Source organism: Barbus barbus (genome assembly GCF_936440315.1).
Source record: "Barbus barbus genome assembly, chromosome: 35".
In the NCBI taxonomy this organism is placed as follows: Eukaryota; Metazoa; Chordata; class Actinopteri; order Cypriniformes; family Cyprinidae; genus Barbus; species Barbus barbus.
Genome location: NC_136763.1, coordinates 18,917,462 through 18,935,317, shown reverse-complemented (window position 1 = coordinate 18,935,317; position 17,856 = coordinate 18,917,462). Strand labels below are relative to the sequence as shown.

Sequence of the window (17,856 nt, the reverse complement as noted above, 5' to 3'; positions counted from 1 at the left end):
CCCAGGCCAAACCCTGAGCTGGGCGGCAGGGCTAATTGAGCTCATGCCCCGCTCGTGTCTTGTTAATTACCATATGCCTTTTGTCTCATGTCTCATGTCTGTTCATTCCCCCACAGCACGTACCTCTTTGTCCGTGCTGGATGGTGTTATGCATGTTTTTTTAATGGATTAATAAGCATGGTCTCATGCATCAGCTGTAATTTAACAGACAGGTCTTGCCCTTCAGTTCTGCTCTTAAATGCTGCAAAATTATTTGTCACACACAAAATTGCTCAGCATTTATGACTGCAGAGGGGCACTGAAATATTTTTTACATTATATCTTAGTTATTGTTTTACTGTTTTACTTCTTTTAGATTGTATATTATTGCTATTATTATTATTATTGCTGTGTTTTAAGCAATGAACATCATTATTTCACTCAAATGAATCTTTAAAGAAAATGATAGTGGGGTATTTATGAAATAAACAAGCATACTGCGCACCAAACTTAAGTGGTTATAAATGGTCTTCTCCATTGTTTGTTTAATTACTCTCATCAATATTAAATGTAGACAAACACAAATCTGTCAAATTAACTAACTAAAGTCCCTTGTGAAAAAGAACTTAAAAAAATGTTTATTATGGAAATTATTTACTTTAAAAGAATAAAAGTATGAACGGAATGCAACGTTTTTGGGCCTTTGCATTAATTGGATGTTATTTGCAATTACATGAAAATGTATTACAGTTAAATGTATTTAACTGTAATATAACTGCATTTAGGTTAACTTTTGCTTTTGACCCACTTACGTATGACTTGAGTAGTTCTTTATGTATAATTTCATGATCACTGTTACTAATATATGGTAACATTTTACTGCCAAATGTACTGACAAGCATTTATGGAAAACTGAAAAATATTTTACTTGTTTGTCATGTATTTAATTACAAGTTTACAATGATGATGAATTTAAAATATATTAACTTTAAACGTAATGGAAGTAACTAGTTACATGTGACGGAATTACGTAATTTAATTACAAAATAAAAGTAATTGTAATCAGTTACAGTTACTGAGATAAAATGTGTAATTAAATTACAGTTACTTATGAAACTTTTAAGGATTACAAAGGTGGTTACATCTGATTTTTTTCACACAGACTCCCACATACAGATTTAATTGATTTCTTTCCTAAATTGCAGTGACTGCTCTAAAATATGAAACACCAATGTTTCAGAAGTTTATAACATGCTAACATGCGTATCTTTGCTTTACCTTTCATTTCTAAGGTTTTGGAGAAAACTGTGCTGGATCAACTTCAACATTTTCTGACAAGTAATTGTATTTATGAGGTTTTTTAATCTGGTTTTAAGTCTGTTCACAGAACTGAGTCTGCCCTTTTGAGAGTGTTTTACGATATTTATCTCTCCACTGACTCTGTAGACTTCATATTCTTTTAGATTTATCGGCCGCTTTTGATACCGTAGACCACTCCACAATTATCCAGACTAGAATCCTGGGTGGGTCTAAAAGCTACCTTTCTAAATTGGATTCAGTCATACCTGTCGGACAAAAAGTTTTTAGAGAAGACGGGTAATTTTACCTCTTCCCCTCCACCTCTATCCTGTGGCCTTCCGCAAGGTTCTATCTTAGCTTCTCTATTTTCTCTCTACATGCTACCTCTGGGCTCTATTCTACGTAAACATGGTGTGTCATTTCATTTCTTCGCAGATGATACTCAAATCTATTTACCAATCAAAAGAAACAATTCTGCAGCGATTACCTCTCTTCTGCAATGTTTAGAGGAGGTTAAATCATGGCTCGCCCAAAATTTCCTCTTCCTAAATGACCAAAGTAATTGTTTTTGGTTCTAATGAGAATTCTCAGTATATACTCCCCGGTTTGGACTGTTTATCTGTTATCACAGGTGCGGAACCTTCTTGTCGACCAGCATTTAAAATTCGATAAACATATCTCTTCCATTATCAGCTCCAGTTTCTATCAACTTCGTCTACTGTCTAAAATCAGAGACTTTCTCACTCCCAAAACTCTAGAAATGACTGTTCATGCGTTTGTTACATCTCGGCTAGATTACTGCAATTCTTTATTGCGGTATATCTAAATCTCAAATTGTGCGCCTTCAGCTAATCCAAAATGATGCGGACAGACTTCTTCTGAAGTGTTGCAAACATGAACACATCACTCCTATTCTCAGATCTCTACACTGGTTGCCGGTTCATCAGAGAATAGACTTCAAAATTCTACTCTTTGTTTATAAATATTTACATAACCTAGCTTCTGTCTACCTCTCTGAACTCCTTCATTTATACACTCCATCTAGAAGCCCAAGATCTTGCGACCAGGCTTTGCTGGTAGTTCCACATGTTAGACTTAAGCGTAAAGGGAAGTGTGCATTTGCGGTGGCAGGGCCATGACTTTTGAATACCCTGCCTTTAGAGATTAGAATGGCCCCTTCCCTGTCTGTTTTTAAGTCCCTACTAAAAAACTAAAAAAATGGTTTTCCTTGGTGTATTGATTACTGTTATACTGTAATTTTAAAATGGGTTGTTCTTGTTTTCCTGGTTTGTTTTCTGTGTATGTTTTTATAATTTTCTCTCACTTTGGTCAGCCGAGTGGCTGTTGTAAATGTGGTATACAATTAAAATGAACTTGAACTTATTCGATAACTCTTTTATTTCCTATATGGGTTTAAGTATATGCTTTATTTTTTTAAGATGAACTGTTTTTTTCTAAGACATTGTTAGATTCCAGTGTTTCCTGTCATAGCTATGCAAAGATTTGATTTCAAAAACAGTGTCATAGCTATGAAACTCTTTCTTTTTATGATTTTAAATCTGTATTTAACCTCAGAATGATTTTAAAATAAGTCTGATTTTGTGATGGCTGTGCTTCAAAGGGGACATCGGATGCCCATTTTCCACAAGTTGGTATGAATTTTTAGGGTCTTCTCGAAATGGTCTCAGTGGTCTTGTAAAACAACACCCTTTTTACCTTGTCAAAAACAGCTCTGTTCACAGCCACTTGTTTCGGTGCATATCTCTTTACATGCTAATGAGCTCTGCTCACCCCGCCCCTCTCTTCTGTGGAAGAGCAAAGGCAATTCGCAAATAATCATAAAAAATATAAAGTGTGAGACTTTTTCTGGAGGTGCAGCTGGATCATGAACTATGGGTACTAATCCATCCTTGAATTTGAACTTTTTAACAAAACCTGCCTTGAATTGTCCCTAATTCAGAAAGCAGTCTGGAGTAAAATGATTTGCACAGACATAAACAAATTTTGGTGTATTTGGTGGCGCATTACCATCAAAGTCAAAAACTAATCCACTGCGTCCTCAGTGGCTCCGATGTCGGGAGAAAATTAGGACCCTACTATTCTTCTACATCCAACTACCAAACACCTGCCTTACTTACAAGACATTGTTGTCGCTACAGCTGCTCAAGCGCAGAGAAAATGACGGACTTCGTACAACTGGCTGAGGGCGGAAATATACTAATACGGGACAGTACGTCAGCGGTTGTGGGTGGGGCCTGAGCAATATGACATCATACTGCTCAGAAAATCAAAACGGCTTGATAATAGAGATGGTAAAAAAAAAGGCAGCGGCTATTTGCACTAAGTGTAAATAGCGATAGATGCTATTTACACTAATTGCGAATAGCATTTTGTTTTGCGATAGATGCTATTTACACTAAGTGAAAATTTTTTTATTTTTTAACGATATGCTATTTACAATGCTATTATAGCTATAGATTCTATTTACACTTTTAAAATAGCAATATTTTCTGCTATTTATACTACTTATTGCAAATAGTGGCAATTATCTGCACCTCAGTATTGTAGTACATTATAAAACAGTACGCAATAATAACATATTGAGTGTAAAATATAGTTTTAATTAAAATTATTAAATGGATGCCACCTTATTGGGACAATAAAGCCCTCCCTTCACCTACCCTACCCGATAATTTTATTTTCAACTTTTTTATTATTTCCTTCATTTTTATTGAAAACAAATGCCTTTCTGATGCGATATGAGATTTGAAAAGGGAGCAAATAAGTTCGGCAAAAGGTGGGCTCGACCTCGGGTCGATCGCGTTAAAAAGCACGCGCCTTACCATCTACACCACTAAATCTGATGCTGAATTACTGTCTTTTTTTTAGTGTTGGCTAACCCAAACACGTTAGTGGGTGGAGTTAGTGTAAATAGTCTTTGCCAACAAGGCGGGCTATTTGCACTTAGTTTACATAGACACTCCGTTAAAAAAAGGAGTGAATTTTTATCATTGTAGGGTGGTCCACACACTGCTAAGACACATTTATATGCAAATTAAGATATTTTGCATCCAATGTCTCGTTTAAAATTTAAATATTACAATCTTAATTCAAGTGATGAAGCATTTCAAAAGTCTGACAGTAATCAGTGTTGAGTTCTACTGTAAGGTTAACCCTGCCTGGTTTACATACTTGAAAATGATTAACAGTTGAAAACGTTAAAAATTTTGAAAAGTAATAAAAAAGTAATCAAATGTAGTCAGTTACATTACTTTAATAAAGCAATTGAAAAGTTACACTACATTTTAAGTAGTGTAACTTGTAATCTATTATATTTCCAAAGTAACCTTCCCAACACTGCGGATAACACACTACAGTTAAAATGATAATCAAGTACTTGTAAAAGCACATGTGCTTTAATATAGTAGTCAAAACACTAACTATAACAAAAAAATTACTTTTAAATCTTAAAATTTTCAATTTAACATTTAAATACGCACTTTTTATAAATGAACTCACAGTAAGTTGTTAAGAAACTCTAGTTTACTCTCTTTAAACACACTTAAGTGGCCTTTTATTCCATTAATCTTATCTGAAAGTACAATTTTTAATATTTTATATTTTGAGCACATTACACATACACATTCAGTGCAACTCAGAGCACTTCTTTTTCATAAGAGATTAATTGCAACAGACATATAGCTCGGACTATTGTTAAAAAGGTTCAGTCTATAAGATTTAATTACACATTGCAGTTCTATTTCAGCACATGGTTTGTTAATGAATGCTTAATATATAAGACTGCAATTTTAGGTTGAAAGCTACAGTGATTGTGTGTGTGTACATGCTGCAGCTTGGCAGTGATGAAATGCGTAGATGTCAACATTTGAATATCTGTGATCTGTCAGCCACTTAGGGGCCGGTGGGGGCTGGTGAGTGGCAGATTTACTGCAGAGATCTGAAGGGAAAACAGCCCACCGATTGGACCAAGTATTATATTTGTGCCTTATAGTTGATCTTCCCTATATTTTGTCCTAGCTATAATTTCTCCATTTCCAGGCCTGACCCTCCGCTGGCAATCTAGGCTAAAACAGTAATTGAGGTTCGGCGTAATCAGACTCCTCTGGGCTCGTGCAGGACTCCTGACCGTGTTAATTATCATATGCCTATCATCCAATTTTCTGCATCAGTTCGTCTCCCACGTGTGTGCTGATTGAATGAGATTCATGCCTGTCTGGGAACACAGGTCTATGAAATGATAGGACTTTTAAGCCCCGCCCACATCATAACTCCCCTATGAGATGGCCCAGAGTGACACACCCCTCTTGTCACTACATCACTTCATCTACGTCCATTTTTTATACGTTTCTGAAGTCACATATCCATTCTCTGACACACTTTAAAGAAATAGTACCCTTAACATTTAAATTTAATTTTTTTAGTTACCAGAAGTGTTCAAGCGGCCACAATACTATACCCTACCAACAGAGGGCACCATTGAGCCAAATAGCCAAAACCTTGACCTAAAATCACCTGATTCAGCATTTCAGTCGCACAGGATTAGTTTTTACTACATGTGTATTTAAATTAATTGTTACTTCTGATGATATCTGTAATGTTTATGTTTTTTTCGGGCAGGATAAGAGATAAAAAGACATCATTAAGATGAGTGTGTATACTGATGACAGTTGATGACTGAACACAAAATATATTTCTTCATGCAGGAAATATTAAACATGAACGTATATAGTGGCATACAGTACAATAGATGTACAATACAAACCTATGTTACAATATTGCACTATTAACAGCATGAGGGTTGAGTAAATAGAGTATTTTCATTTTTGGCTGAACTGGCCCTTTAAGAATAGTGATTTTATTCACCGTTTGTGAAGTCTAATTTGCATGTTTTGTTAGAGATTTCAAAGAAGCAATGAAAGTGAGATGGTACACTGTAAAAAAACAAAAAGTGGAACAAACTTAAAAGTTTAAGGCAACCAGCTTCAGCAGATTTTGAGTTTTCTCAACTTATTTTTTAGGAGATTTTTGAGTTTTCTCAACTTTTTGTTGTATAAACTTAAAACAACAAGTTGAGAAAACTCAACAATCTACTGAAGCTGGTTGCCTTAAACTCTTAAGTTTGCCCAACTTTTTATTTTTTATTTTTTCACAGTGAAGTAAAAAAATCTAAAGTTGACAGAACTTAAACGTTTAAGGCAACCAGCTTTAGCCTATAAAATATTGTTTCCTATAAAATACTGAAAGAGATTGTTCGAAACTCTATTAGCGGTTCAGAGACAGGCAGGTTAATGAAGCTTTGTAGCACATTCTGTTTGTTCTGGAGGTGTTTTGATGAATTGGACTGACTGAGCGGTTTCCCCTCCTCAGGTTACGGGATCGGACTGCCCCAGAACTCACCGCTCACCTCCAACATATCTGAATTCATCAGCCGTTACAAGTCAGATGGCTACATGGACTTGCTGCATGACAAGTGGTACAAGGTGGTGCCGTGCGGGAAGAGAGTCTTCGCAGTTACAGAGGTGAGAAGAATTCAGTCTAATTGAAAGTCAAAAGAAAAATCAACAATGGTGTATATTGCAAGAAATCTTCAGAGGTGGCCCAAAGCAGAACTGGATCATTTGGTTTTAACATTAACAAATTAAAAAAATTATTATTTGCATAATTCCTATATCAGTTCAATCCTTTTTACTGGATTAGAAGCATGTAATGAATTCATGGTTGGCGGTGTCACTTTTCGATCTCAAACATTTGAGCTGTTTGATGGTGTTCTTCATGCCATGTTAATGGAAATGCTGTGCGCTTGTGTTGATTTGATTTTTGTGGTTGTACGTTACATTTAGATTTCACCTAAATGTTTACAGTTATATTGTTGGGAAATGAATATTATTAAGTGATACATTGAGTAAATAAGGCATAGTGTGTAAAATATGTTAATTTTATAACTGTACTTTATCCCACTTACATTGCTGGTAAATAATGATTATTAAGTGATACAGCAAATAAATAATGCAAAATTAATAAAGAAACATGTTTATTTGATAACTGTACATTATCCCACTTATTAGACAGCTAATTATTATTAAATAAAGAAATGCAAATTAAATATTTAGGTTCAGCCTTCAGAAATGTAAATGAGGTGCACCGTCATTGTATGTATGAATTGCACTTTTTTTATATAACACTTTTTTCAGTCAAATAAAAAAATACAAAATAAAAATCTTATTTGGAAATGGACTCAAAATTGAGATGACATCATGTTGCACTCATGGCCGTGTCTAAATTCTATCCAATGAAATGCTCTCTAGTAGTGTTGACCCAGTACTTCAGTACCAAGTTGGGACAAAAAAAATTGAAAACGTCACGGTACAAGGTTTTTTCCAGTACCGTTTGTACTAAGTACCCGGTCAACCCGGTTCTTGACCCGTACAGGCCTATGATTTCCACGATGCAGAAAACGCGGACGGAATCTCGGAGTCCAGTTATAAAAACGGATTTTACAGTTTAACACGGAATTTGTCAAAGTTTAGATGAATTAATCAAAAGTAGGTCATTACATGGACTTGTATCTGTAAATATTAAACTGGAAGTCGTGGCCTAATGGTTAGAGAGTCTGACTCGTAGTCCGTTGCGGGTTCAAGTCTCTGTAGGTGGGGGGAGTGAATGTACAGCGCTCTCTCCACCCTCAATACCATGACCACCAAACCCCCAACTGCTCCCCGGGCGCCGCAACATAAATGGCTGCCCACTGCTGTTCACGGTGTGTGTGTTCACTGCTGTGTGTGTGCACTTTGGATGGGTTAATTGCAGAGCACAAATTCCGAGTATGGTTCACCATACTTGGTCACATGTCACTTCACTTTCACTTTCAAAAGTCGATTGAAATCCTGCATATTCTGTCTCTGTTTGAATGAATGAATGAATGAATGAATGGCAGAGACGTGTGGTTTTGTTTACTATAGACTGAAGCGTGTGTGACGATCATAGTGATTTCAGCATCTGCCATCTCAGTGAGGACATAAATACATAAACAGCATCTCCAGAACTGCTCTGAGAGTCACTTCACGAGCATTTTACCGTTTCATTTGAGTAAAACCATCGTCAATTTAAAGGTATTTGCGGCAACTGTCTAAAAGTTAGTTTTTACTTAAGACATTTTGCCAGAAATATATTGCAATTATTTAGTAGAATGTATGTAATACTACTACTACTGTTGAATTAAATAAATACAACTTTATTTTTAAGAAATAATCTCACAATTTTTCTTCCATGTTTTAATTTTAATAGTAAATCCCCTTTATTTACCAAAAAATAAAATGTTTAAATTTCATTAATTAAAAGACAAATAATATTTGGGTGTTTACTGTTTTTCATACTTTTATTACTTGCGGAAAAACTTGAAACACAATTTTAAATAAGTATAAAGAATGGCATTGATTTTTGTACATTTTCTTTTTGTTTGACTTTATTAATAAAAATAGTGTGTTTTTTAATTAGCATGTTGTTGTGTTTTTCTTTGGTACCGAGAACCGTGGATTTGCACTGGTATTGGTACTGAATACAGAAATTTTGGTAGCGTGACAACATTACTCTCTAGAATGAAAATGTCCCTCCCACTAATTCCACCTAGCAAGTAGAAAATCATTCATCACACATGCTGGATAAGAACATCCTGATTTAACCTGCCAGATCTATCAAAAAGAACAAGTTCAAGATGTACTGAACTCAGTGAAGGCATTTTATGTTTGCATAGTCTAATAAAAGAAAATAAACTAGTTGCTACCCAAGGTGTTTTTTACCTACTAGCCTGTCTGGGCGTCTGGGAGTTACTATTTTTCTACCAACTCGCTTTTATTACTTCTTTAAAATAATATATATATATATATATATATATATATTTTACAGTGCATTAACATAACTTATAGGTGATTTAAAACATGTTATCATCAAACATAATGGCAGATAGGCTTTCCAACTAATGTAAATCAATATTTACATAGTATAATAGCACTAAATGTATCTCTTCACATCTGCACCAGAGCAATAAGCAGGTGGTCACCCTAATTTTATGGGGTCCTTCTTAAAGCGCCGACATACAATCTTTGTGGCAATCAAATAAACCTCCAAATCTCCAGCCTGTCATGAACTACCAAATTAATTTTTTAATTAATTACTTGCTGTTTTATCCAATCAAACAAAGCTCCTGAGATCTTGGCGGTGACACCATCCTGTCATTCTTCATATGAAACCGCGAATAGAGAGCTCATTTGTTTATCATTTCCACAGAGCCCCTTTAAGTCTGACAGGTAGATATGAGTAAGTGATGTTTGCTTTAGAGGGGCTTCAGTGCTCACACATTGATTTGGCTCGGTACCTTCATTAACTTATCACGTGTCATTATCTCCGGTGCTGACAGAGGTGTGCGTTAGATCTGCTCGAAACCTCAGAAGATTCCAAAGTAAATGACACTTTTGGGGCGTGCTGATCGGCTGACGGCTGACATCCAGAACGGTCGAACTATCCCTCTCTCCTACGACAGATTTCTCCATGCTCCCGAACGCTTTAAGCTTGCAGCAGGGCATGTTTTTTTCCATCTCTTAATTTCAGGGGGAAAATTACCATTGCCTGAGCAGAAAAGATTATTCCTCATTTCCATTTCAAATCTCGGCGCTCTTGTGGCATCAGAGCCTCACAGAAGGACGAGAACATGAGGACGAAGCATTGCTGGTTAAAACCTACGCAAGATACACTCGGTTTTGAATCGATCTGACAAGTGAACATGTCTGAGACAAAGCTATAGGATGTGTTATTTCCCAGAATGCTGCTTGGCGGTACGATTCATGCTTGTGGATCAGTAAAATACACAGTGAACCTGGCTTCACCTGCTCTCTCACTGGTTTTGAGAACACAAGGTACCCGAAAAAGAGTTGTGCAGCAGTTGAAAAGTTTCTCTGCCTAGATACAGGCCTCATGCCCTGCGGTCTAAACACACACATGAAAGAGTTAGATGTTTATTCATGTTTTTTTTCTTTCTTTTCTGGAGTCACTGCTTCTGTTAAGAGATTCTCAGGTCATCATCTGCACCAAACAAATGTGCAAAACTAGTGACCGTTTTCAAAAGGTTTCCACAAAAGTTGACTCTGCTGCTATAGAAATGATTTTAAAGAACCCAGAAATTCATAATGCTATTCGTCAAAAATCTATCATGGTTTCTGCAAAAATAATTTAGCAATGCAACTGTTTTCAACATCTATAATAATAGAAATGTGTCTTGAGCAGCAAATCAGTATATTAGAATGATTTCTGAAGGATCATGTGACACTGAAGACTGGAGTAATGATGCTAAAAAATCAGCTTTGCATCACAAATGACATTTTACAATACGTTCAAATAGTTCTCAATATTACTGTTTTTTTTTTTACAGTATTTTGATCAAATAAATGCAACATAAGAGAGGTCTTTCAAAAAAATCTTACCAACATTTTGGGTTTGCCTATATGCAATTCTGCTTCTAAAATTGTCTATCATCTAATATATACACATTTTAAAATAGTATACATTTTTTTATTTTATTAAAATGTGCAGTCTTTCTTTTCCAGGATTATTAACCAAACATTTTGATGACTCATCCTGAACCATTTTAGGATTTTCTCCAATCAAATGCTCTCTAAAATGTACCATCTCTAATGTTGCCTGCACAAAAAAAAAAAAAAAAAAAAACTGTCCAAATGTAGGAAATATGTCAACACAGGACATACAACTGTTTCTAAATAAATCAAGACACTTTACTGTACCTTTAACTTTCAACATTTTCTTTACAGTCATCTTTATCATATAATGCAGTGTGAAACACTTTCAAAAACCAAAAACACCATTATTATGTAGAGCTCTTTGATTTGATTGATTTTTGTGTTTATTAGAGTCGGTGGTTTAGTTCTAGCCACAGATCAGCTCTCCCCATCTAATATAGATGTGGCTCCTGCTTCGCTTTTAATAAGATGATTTTTAATTTCAATTAGTTCAAGTTGGTAGGAATCTTTCTCCATCAAAGGCACACCGAGAAGGATATGGGCATCTCTCAGGGTATTCTAATATCAGTCAACAGGATTATACTGCCCTCCTGTGTACAAATACCGCATCGCACTGCCTCGGCCCTCATCACTGTAGAGTCTCATTTCCTCTGTTTGTTGTGTCTCTGTCCAGACGCTGCAGATGGGCATTCGTCACTTCTCAGGGTTGTTTGTGTTGCTGTGTGTGGGTGTGACCGGGTCCTTACTCACTCTGGCAGGAGAACATGCCTTCTTTCGCCTGGTTCTGCCACACATCCGCCGCAGACAGAAGTTCAAATACTGGCTTCACACCAGTCAGGTGAGCCATGAGCCTAATTTAAAGGGTCGGTTCACCCCATAATAAAAACTCTGCCATGCTTTACTCACCCATGTGACTTTGTTTCTCCCATTTAACACAATAGGAGATGTTTCGTAAAATGTCCTTTTCGTAATGAAAGTGAATGGTGATCACATCTGTCAGATTTACACTTTTTTTGTTCCAAAAAAACCTGATATATTTTTGTTAACGAAAAGAAAAAAGAGAAATAAATATATATATATATATATATATATATATATATATATATATATATATATATATATATATTAGTGCTGTCAAATGATTAATCGCATCCACAATACGTTTTTGCTTATATAATATATGTGTACTGTGTACATTTATTATGTGTATATATAAAGACACACACATACAGTATATATTTAGAACATTTACATGTATATATTTATATTCATATAATTTATATTATATAAAAATATATTTAATATATAAACATAACATGTTTTTCTTATATATGCATGCATGTGTATTTATATATACATAATAAATATACACAGTACACACACATACTGTATATTATGTAAACAACCTTTTATTTTGGATGCGATTAATCGTTTGACAGCACTAATATATATATCTTTTTTTATATACATCACACACACACACACACACACACACACATATATATATATATATATACACACATATATACAGTGGGGGAAATAATTATTTGATCCCCTGCTGATTTTTTACGTTTGCCCACTGACAAAGAAATTATATAATTTTAATCTATAATTTTAATGGTAGGTTTATTTAAACAGTGAGAGACAGAATAACAACAACAAAAATCCAGAAAAACGAATTTCAAAAAAATAGTTTTTTTTTGTTGCCTTGGCCGTGTGTTTTGGGTCATTGTCATGCTGGAATACCCATCCACGACCTATTTTCAATGCCCTGGTTGGCTTCAATGCCCTGGCCCTTACGGTACATGGCCCCATCTATCGTCCCTTTGATGCGGTGCAGTTGTCCTGTCCCCTTAGCAGAAAAACACCCCCATAGCATAATGTTTTCACCTCCATGTTTGACGGTGGGGATGGTGTTCTTGGGGTCATAGGCAGCATTCCTCCTCCTCCAAACACGGCGAGTTGAGTTGATGCCAAAGAGCTGGATTTTGGTCTCATTGGAACACAACACTTTCACCCAGTTCTCCTCTGAATCATTGGCAAACTTCAGACAGGCCTGTACATGTGCTTTCTTGAGCAGGGGGACCTTGCGGGCGCTGCAGGATTTCAGTCCTTCACGCCGTAGTGTGTTACCAATTGTTTTCTTGGTGACTATGGTCCCAGCTGCCTTGAGATCATTGACAAGATCCTCCCGTGTAGTTCTGGGCTGATTCCTCACCGTTCTCATGATCATTGAAGCTCCACGAGGTGATAATCTTGCATGGAGCCCCAGACTGAGGGAGATTGACAGCTATTCTGTTTCTTCCATTTGCGAATAATTGCACCAACTGTTGTCACCTTCTCACCAAGCTGCTTGGCGATGGTCTTGTAGCTCATTCCAGCCTTGTGTAGGTCTACAATCTTGTCCCTGACATCCGTGGACAGCTCTTTGGTTTTGGCCATGGTGGAGAGTTTGGAATCTGATTGATTGATTGCTTCTGTGGACAGGTGTCATTTATACAGGTAAAAACTGAGACTACCTTTAAGAGAGTGCTCCTAATCTCAGCTCCTTACCTGTATAAAAGACACCTGCGAGCCAGAAATGTTGCTGATTGATAGGGGATCAAATACTTATTTGACTCATTAAAATGAAAATCAATTTATAACTTTTTTGAAATGTGCTTTTCTGGATTTTTTTGTTGTTGTTGTTCTGTCTCTCACGGTTCAAATAAACCTACCATTACAATTACAGACTGATCATTTCTTTGTCAGTGCGCAAATTTACAAAATCAGCAGGGGATCAAATAATCCCGCCCCTCACTATATACAGAAACACACACACACATTTGGTTTAATACATAATTATCTGTTTTAATAAGTATTTGACAATGATTACATCTCAGGTATTTTGGGTAATAAGTTCAAAAGTACAATCAGAACTTAACCTAGGCTTTATTCAGTTTTCAGTGAGCCAGCTGATGTACTTAGAGGTTAGTCAATAAAATAAAAATAAATAACAACTAAATAGTATTGTTTTTTAATACAATTATATTTATATTATTTATATAATAATATAAATATAAATTTAAATCATTTGAAAATTAAATATAAATAACATATAAAGGGAAAAACTAAACAAAAGTAACTTAACCCAACATGTTTCAAACAATGTGAGGGTTGATAGCCAAATAGTAACAGTTGACCAAACTATCTCTTTAAATGTTCTTTTATTATTATTATTATTATTATTATTATTGTCTGGGCTGTAAATGAGCTGTGCTTGATCTCTCTGAGGCTCTCTGAGGCTCTTTCTCTGAGGACTTGTGGAGAGATTACTGCCAAGCCGAGTCAGTAATTGCCATCTCTAGAATATTGATTTTTAAAATCAAAAGCATGATGTTGATCTCTCTCATTCATCCCTTGCTGAGATAAATCCTTTTTTCTTTTCTTTTCTTTTATTCCTTTTTTTTTTCAGAAAATCCACAGAGCACTGAACATGACTTATGAGGATGTGAAACGGCAGCGGGCGAACACAGAGAAAAGGTTTTGACTTTGTTTTATTAATCTATTTTTCATTTTAACAGCAGCTTATGGCAGCTTACTTAATTTTGAATGTCAAAAATGCACTTGGGTTTAAATGATGTTTCATTGTTTTTACTCAGAATGCTGATGTTATTATAGAAAGAAGAGTTATTGTTATGATATATATATATATATATATATATATATATATATACTGTATATATATATATATATATACTGTATATACACACATCCATATATGATGTATAGAAAGAAGAGTATTGTTATGATAGTGGAGCTCTTTTAATAGTTATAGTTCACCCCAAAAATAAATATTACTATAGTATTTATGAATATTTTTATATTTTTAGTTTTCATTTTAATTGAAAGTTTTACAAATTTTACGTGCTTTAGTCATTTTATATTAGTTTTTTAAAATTTCTATTTAGCTTTTATTTTTATTTCAGTTTTAGTAGTTCAACTGAAACCTGTTTTAATTCACTTCAAGGAAACATTGCTACTTTGTTTTTTTAATCTAATATTAAACATTTTATTAGAATTAGCTTTATTTCAATTAATGAAAATGTTTCTTAATATTATACTATTGTAATATTTACTAACATTTGGAATAATTGGAATAATATTGTGAGTTTTTATTTTACTTTAAAGTTTTAGTAATTTTATGTGCTGTCATTTTTATTTGTAGTTGTTTTTTTATATTTTTGTTTTAACGTCCATATATTTTTATTTCATTTTTAGTAATATTTACTTATTTTAATTATTTTCCAAGACAACATTTCTACTTTTTTAAATGTTAAGTTTTTCATCTAATGTTTATATTTAATTTTATTTCAGGAAAATGATTTTTAACAAGTAATAATGCTGCTGCTGATGTCATTACAGTAAGTCAGTCAGCTAAGGACGGCCCTGGGTGTAGCTCATTTAAAGGGATAGTTCGCCCAAATATAAATACTATTATTTATGTTTATCTATTATTTAGTTTGAGTAATTGATGTGCTTTTGTCATTTTATTTTATTTGTATATATTTCGGTTTAGCTTTAGTCATTTTTGTAATTTATCTGAAGCTTTTCTTTCTCTCATGCTATTCCATAATTCCTTGACTTTCTCTCTTCTATGGAAGACATTGTGACTTTTTGATTAATATTTTGGCTGCTCTTTTCACTATAATAAAAGTGGATGGGGACTGGAGCTGTCAAGCTTCAAAAGCACCATTAAAGTACCATTAAATAGTCTATGTGACTCAAAAAGCTTCAGAAAAGTTCAAATATAGCACTCAAGTCATATGGATGACTTCTTTTATGGTGTTTTTTTTTTGTCATTTTGGAACTTGAGAGCCCCAGTCCCCAATCACTTCATTACACAGAAAAGGATGTTGAATAAAAACTCAATAAATAATGACAGGATTTTCATTTTTGGGCGATCTATCCCTTTAATGAAATCTCTTGTCTTGGCTCTGTCTTCCTAGTTGTAACATCCAGAAAGCCCAGCCGCAACCGCCCCCTGCTCCCCTCGGATCCTTCGCCAGATGGAACAACGAGAGCGCCAGAGTGGCGCAGGAGCCCAAAGACAACAAGAGGGTCCATTTCAACCTGGAGACCCTCAGCACGCGCCGACTCCTGCCCCGTGTCATGTCGGAGGGGGGTCAGGCCAGCTCCGCCTCTGGGGCTGGAAGTTTATTGGCGAGAGTGTGTGAAAATGGAGGGCCTGTTCAGCGGCCCGCCTCCTCCTCAGTGAGATCCTCAAGCCCCTCCAGAGAGAGCGAGCTTGAGGAGCTCCAGGCCAAGATCGAGGAAATCCGCGGGCATTTGAAAGCCGCTCTGACTCGTAGGGCGGAGCTTCAGACTACACTGGCCAAAGAGCGAGCCCTGGTGACCACCACAGCAACTCCACCCACGGTCACAGCCACTATATGCCCCGCCCTCACCAAAGACCCAGCTGATTTGAAAAGGTGATGGTCACAATGTCTGAAGTGAACAAGGTACACATGACAATGTACATGTTTTTCTATCTTTGTCCTCCCAAAAAATCTCCCTGAACTCTTTTAAAAATCATCATACTAAGGCAACATTGATCCTTGGTATGGTTTTGCTAATGATAACACTAATAGGGCCTCATGTGGCTTATTTTCTAAAGCCCCGCTGTGAATTTGGACGTTTGCATTTGAAACTGTTGAAAGCACCAAGCAAGTCCATGCTTTCCTCTCAGAGCTTTATTTATTTCTGGAGCTTTCTCTCTGCCCGGCTGTTGTTTTCTTGGTGGATATGGATCGGAATAAACCCCTGTTGCACCCAAGGCCTCGTCGTGGTAGAACAGGTAGAACAGAACATTGACTTTGCTGCTTTGGCAATGATTTTATTGCTCAGTTGTGTCTGATCTCAAAACTGCTACTGTTATTGACCTTTCTTCCCACCATAGAGTCATATGGACATATGAATGGCCAGGTTGCCTGTTTGAATTAAGTTTGATGTTGAAAGAAATAAATGTGATCTTGTCATAAATTTGGAATCTTACTTGAAAACTTTCAGCTCAGACAATATACCTGGATTGCTATCATAGTTCAGAAATATCATCTAGTTGGTTTCAGTCATTTAAGTGATGATTATAGATTATATTATTTACGCTTGCTTATATGATGCTGGCAAACATTTAGAATATTCACTTTAAGCAGACGTTGACAGCAATGCTTTCTAATGACGGTGGAAATTCCCAGTATATTCAACACAAACAAAACACCCATCCCATGACTTTTTATGTGAGATTCTAGCATTACACTGCAGTCTTTTAACCTGTGAAGAAGGTGCTTTCCATGATATATATCTAATATATATTAACATAATAAAAGAGGGTTGCAATTTTAATCCAATTAAATTAAATTGCCCACTCACCATGCAGCTCAAAAATTATCTTTTTGAATTGAATATCATGGTTAAAAAATAGAATAAATACCCTATTAATGGAATGAGCCGATTTCAGGGGCTAAATAAAAAATTATATAAATATATATTTAGAATATAGAACACTTTTTAAAATGACGAAACCTGCTTGTTTTAAGCGCTTTGTTGTAAATGACTGAATTGTTGATTCACTTGCATTAATGCAGTCATATATGTGACCCTGGACCACAAAACCAGGCTTAAGTCGCTGGGGTATAGTTGTAGCAATAGCCAAAAATACATTGTATGGGTCAAAATTATCCATTTTTCTTTTATGCCAAAAAACTATTAGGATATGTTGTGAATTTCCTACTGTAAATATCAAAACTTAATTTTTGATTAGTAATATGCATTGCTAAGAACTTCATTTGGACAACTTTAAATGCAATTTACTCAATATTTTGCATCCTCAGATTCCAGATTTTCAAAAAATTTACACTTATGACTGGTTTTGTGGTCCAGGGTCACATATTTTCTTTTTCCGACCTTCTCAATTTTTCATGATTTCCATGTTTCGTGTGATGGGCAGACGTCACACATTAATGCACATGCTCCAGAGTTCATTATATACTCC

General features: G+C 35.4%; 1 protein-coding gene across 1 annotated transcript in view; it reads left to right on the top strand.

The window, feature by feature from the left end:
• The window catches only part of grin3bb (glutamate receptor, ionotropic, N-methyl-D-aspartate 3Bb), a gene marked incomplete at its 5' end in the record, with an annotated part of 83,717 nt that extends 66,873 nt beyond the window's left edge, over window positions 1-16,844 (top strand). Inside the window, 4 exons of the mRNA XM_079393247.1 lie at window positions 6,667-6,818; window positions 11,500-11,664; window positions 14,281-14,348; window positions 15,815-16,844. Of these exons, the coding sequence (XP_079249373.1) occupies window positions 6,667-6,818; window positions 11,500-11,664; window positions 14,281-14,348; window positions 15,815-16,301 (872 nt within the window). The 3' untranslated portion in view covers window positions 16,302-16,844. The remainder of the gene's footprint in view (window positions 1-6,666; window positions 6,819-11,499; window positions 11,665-14,280; window positions 14,349-15,814) is intronic.
• Window positions 16,845-17,856: the final 1,012 nt, after the last annotated feature.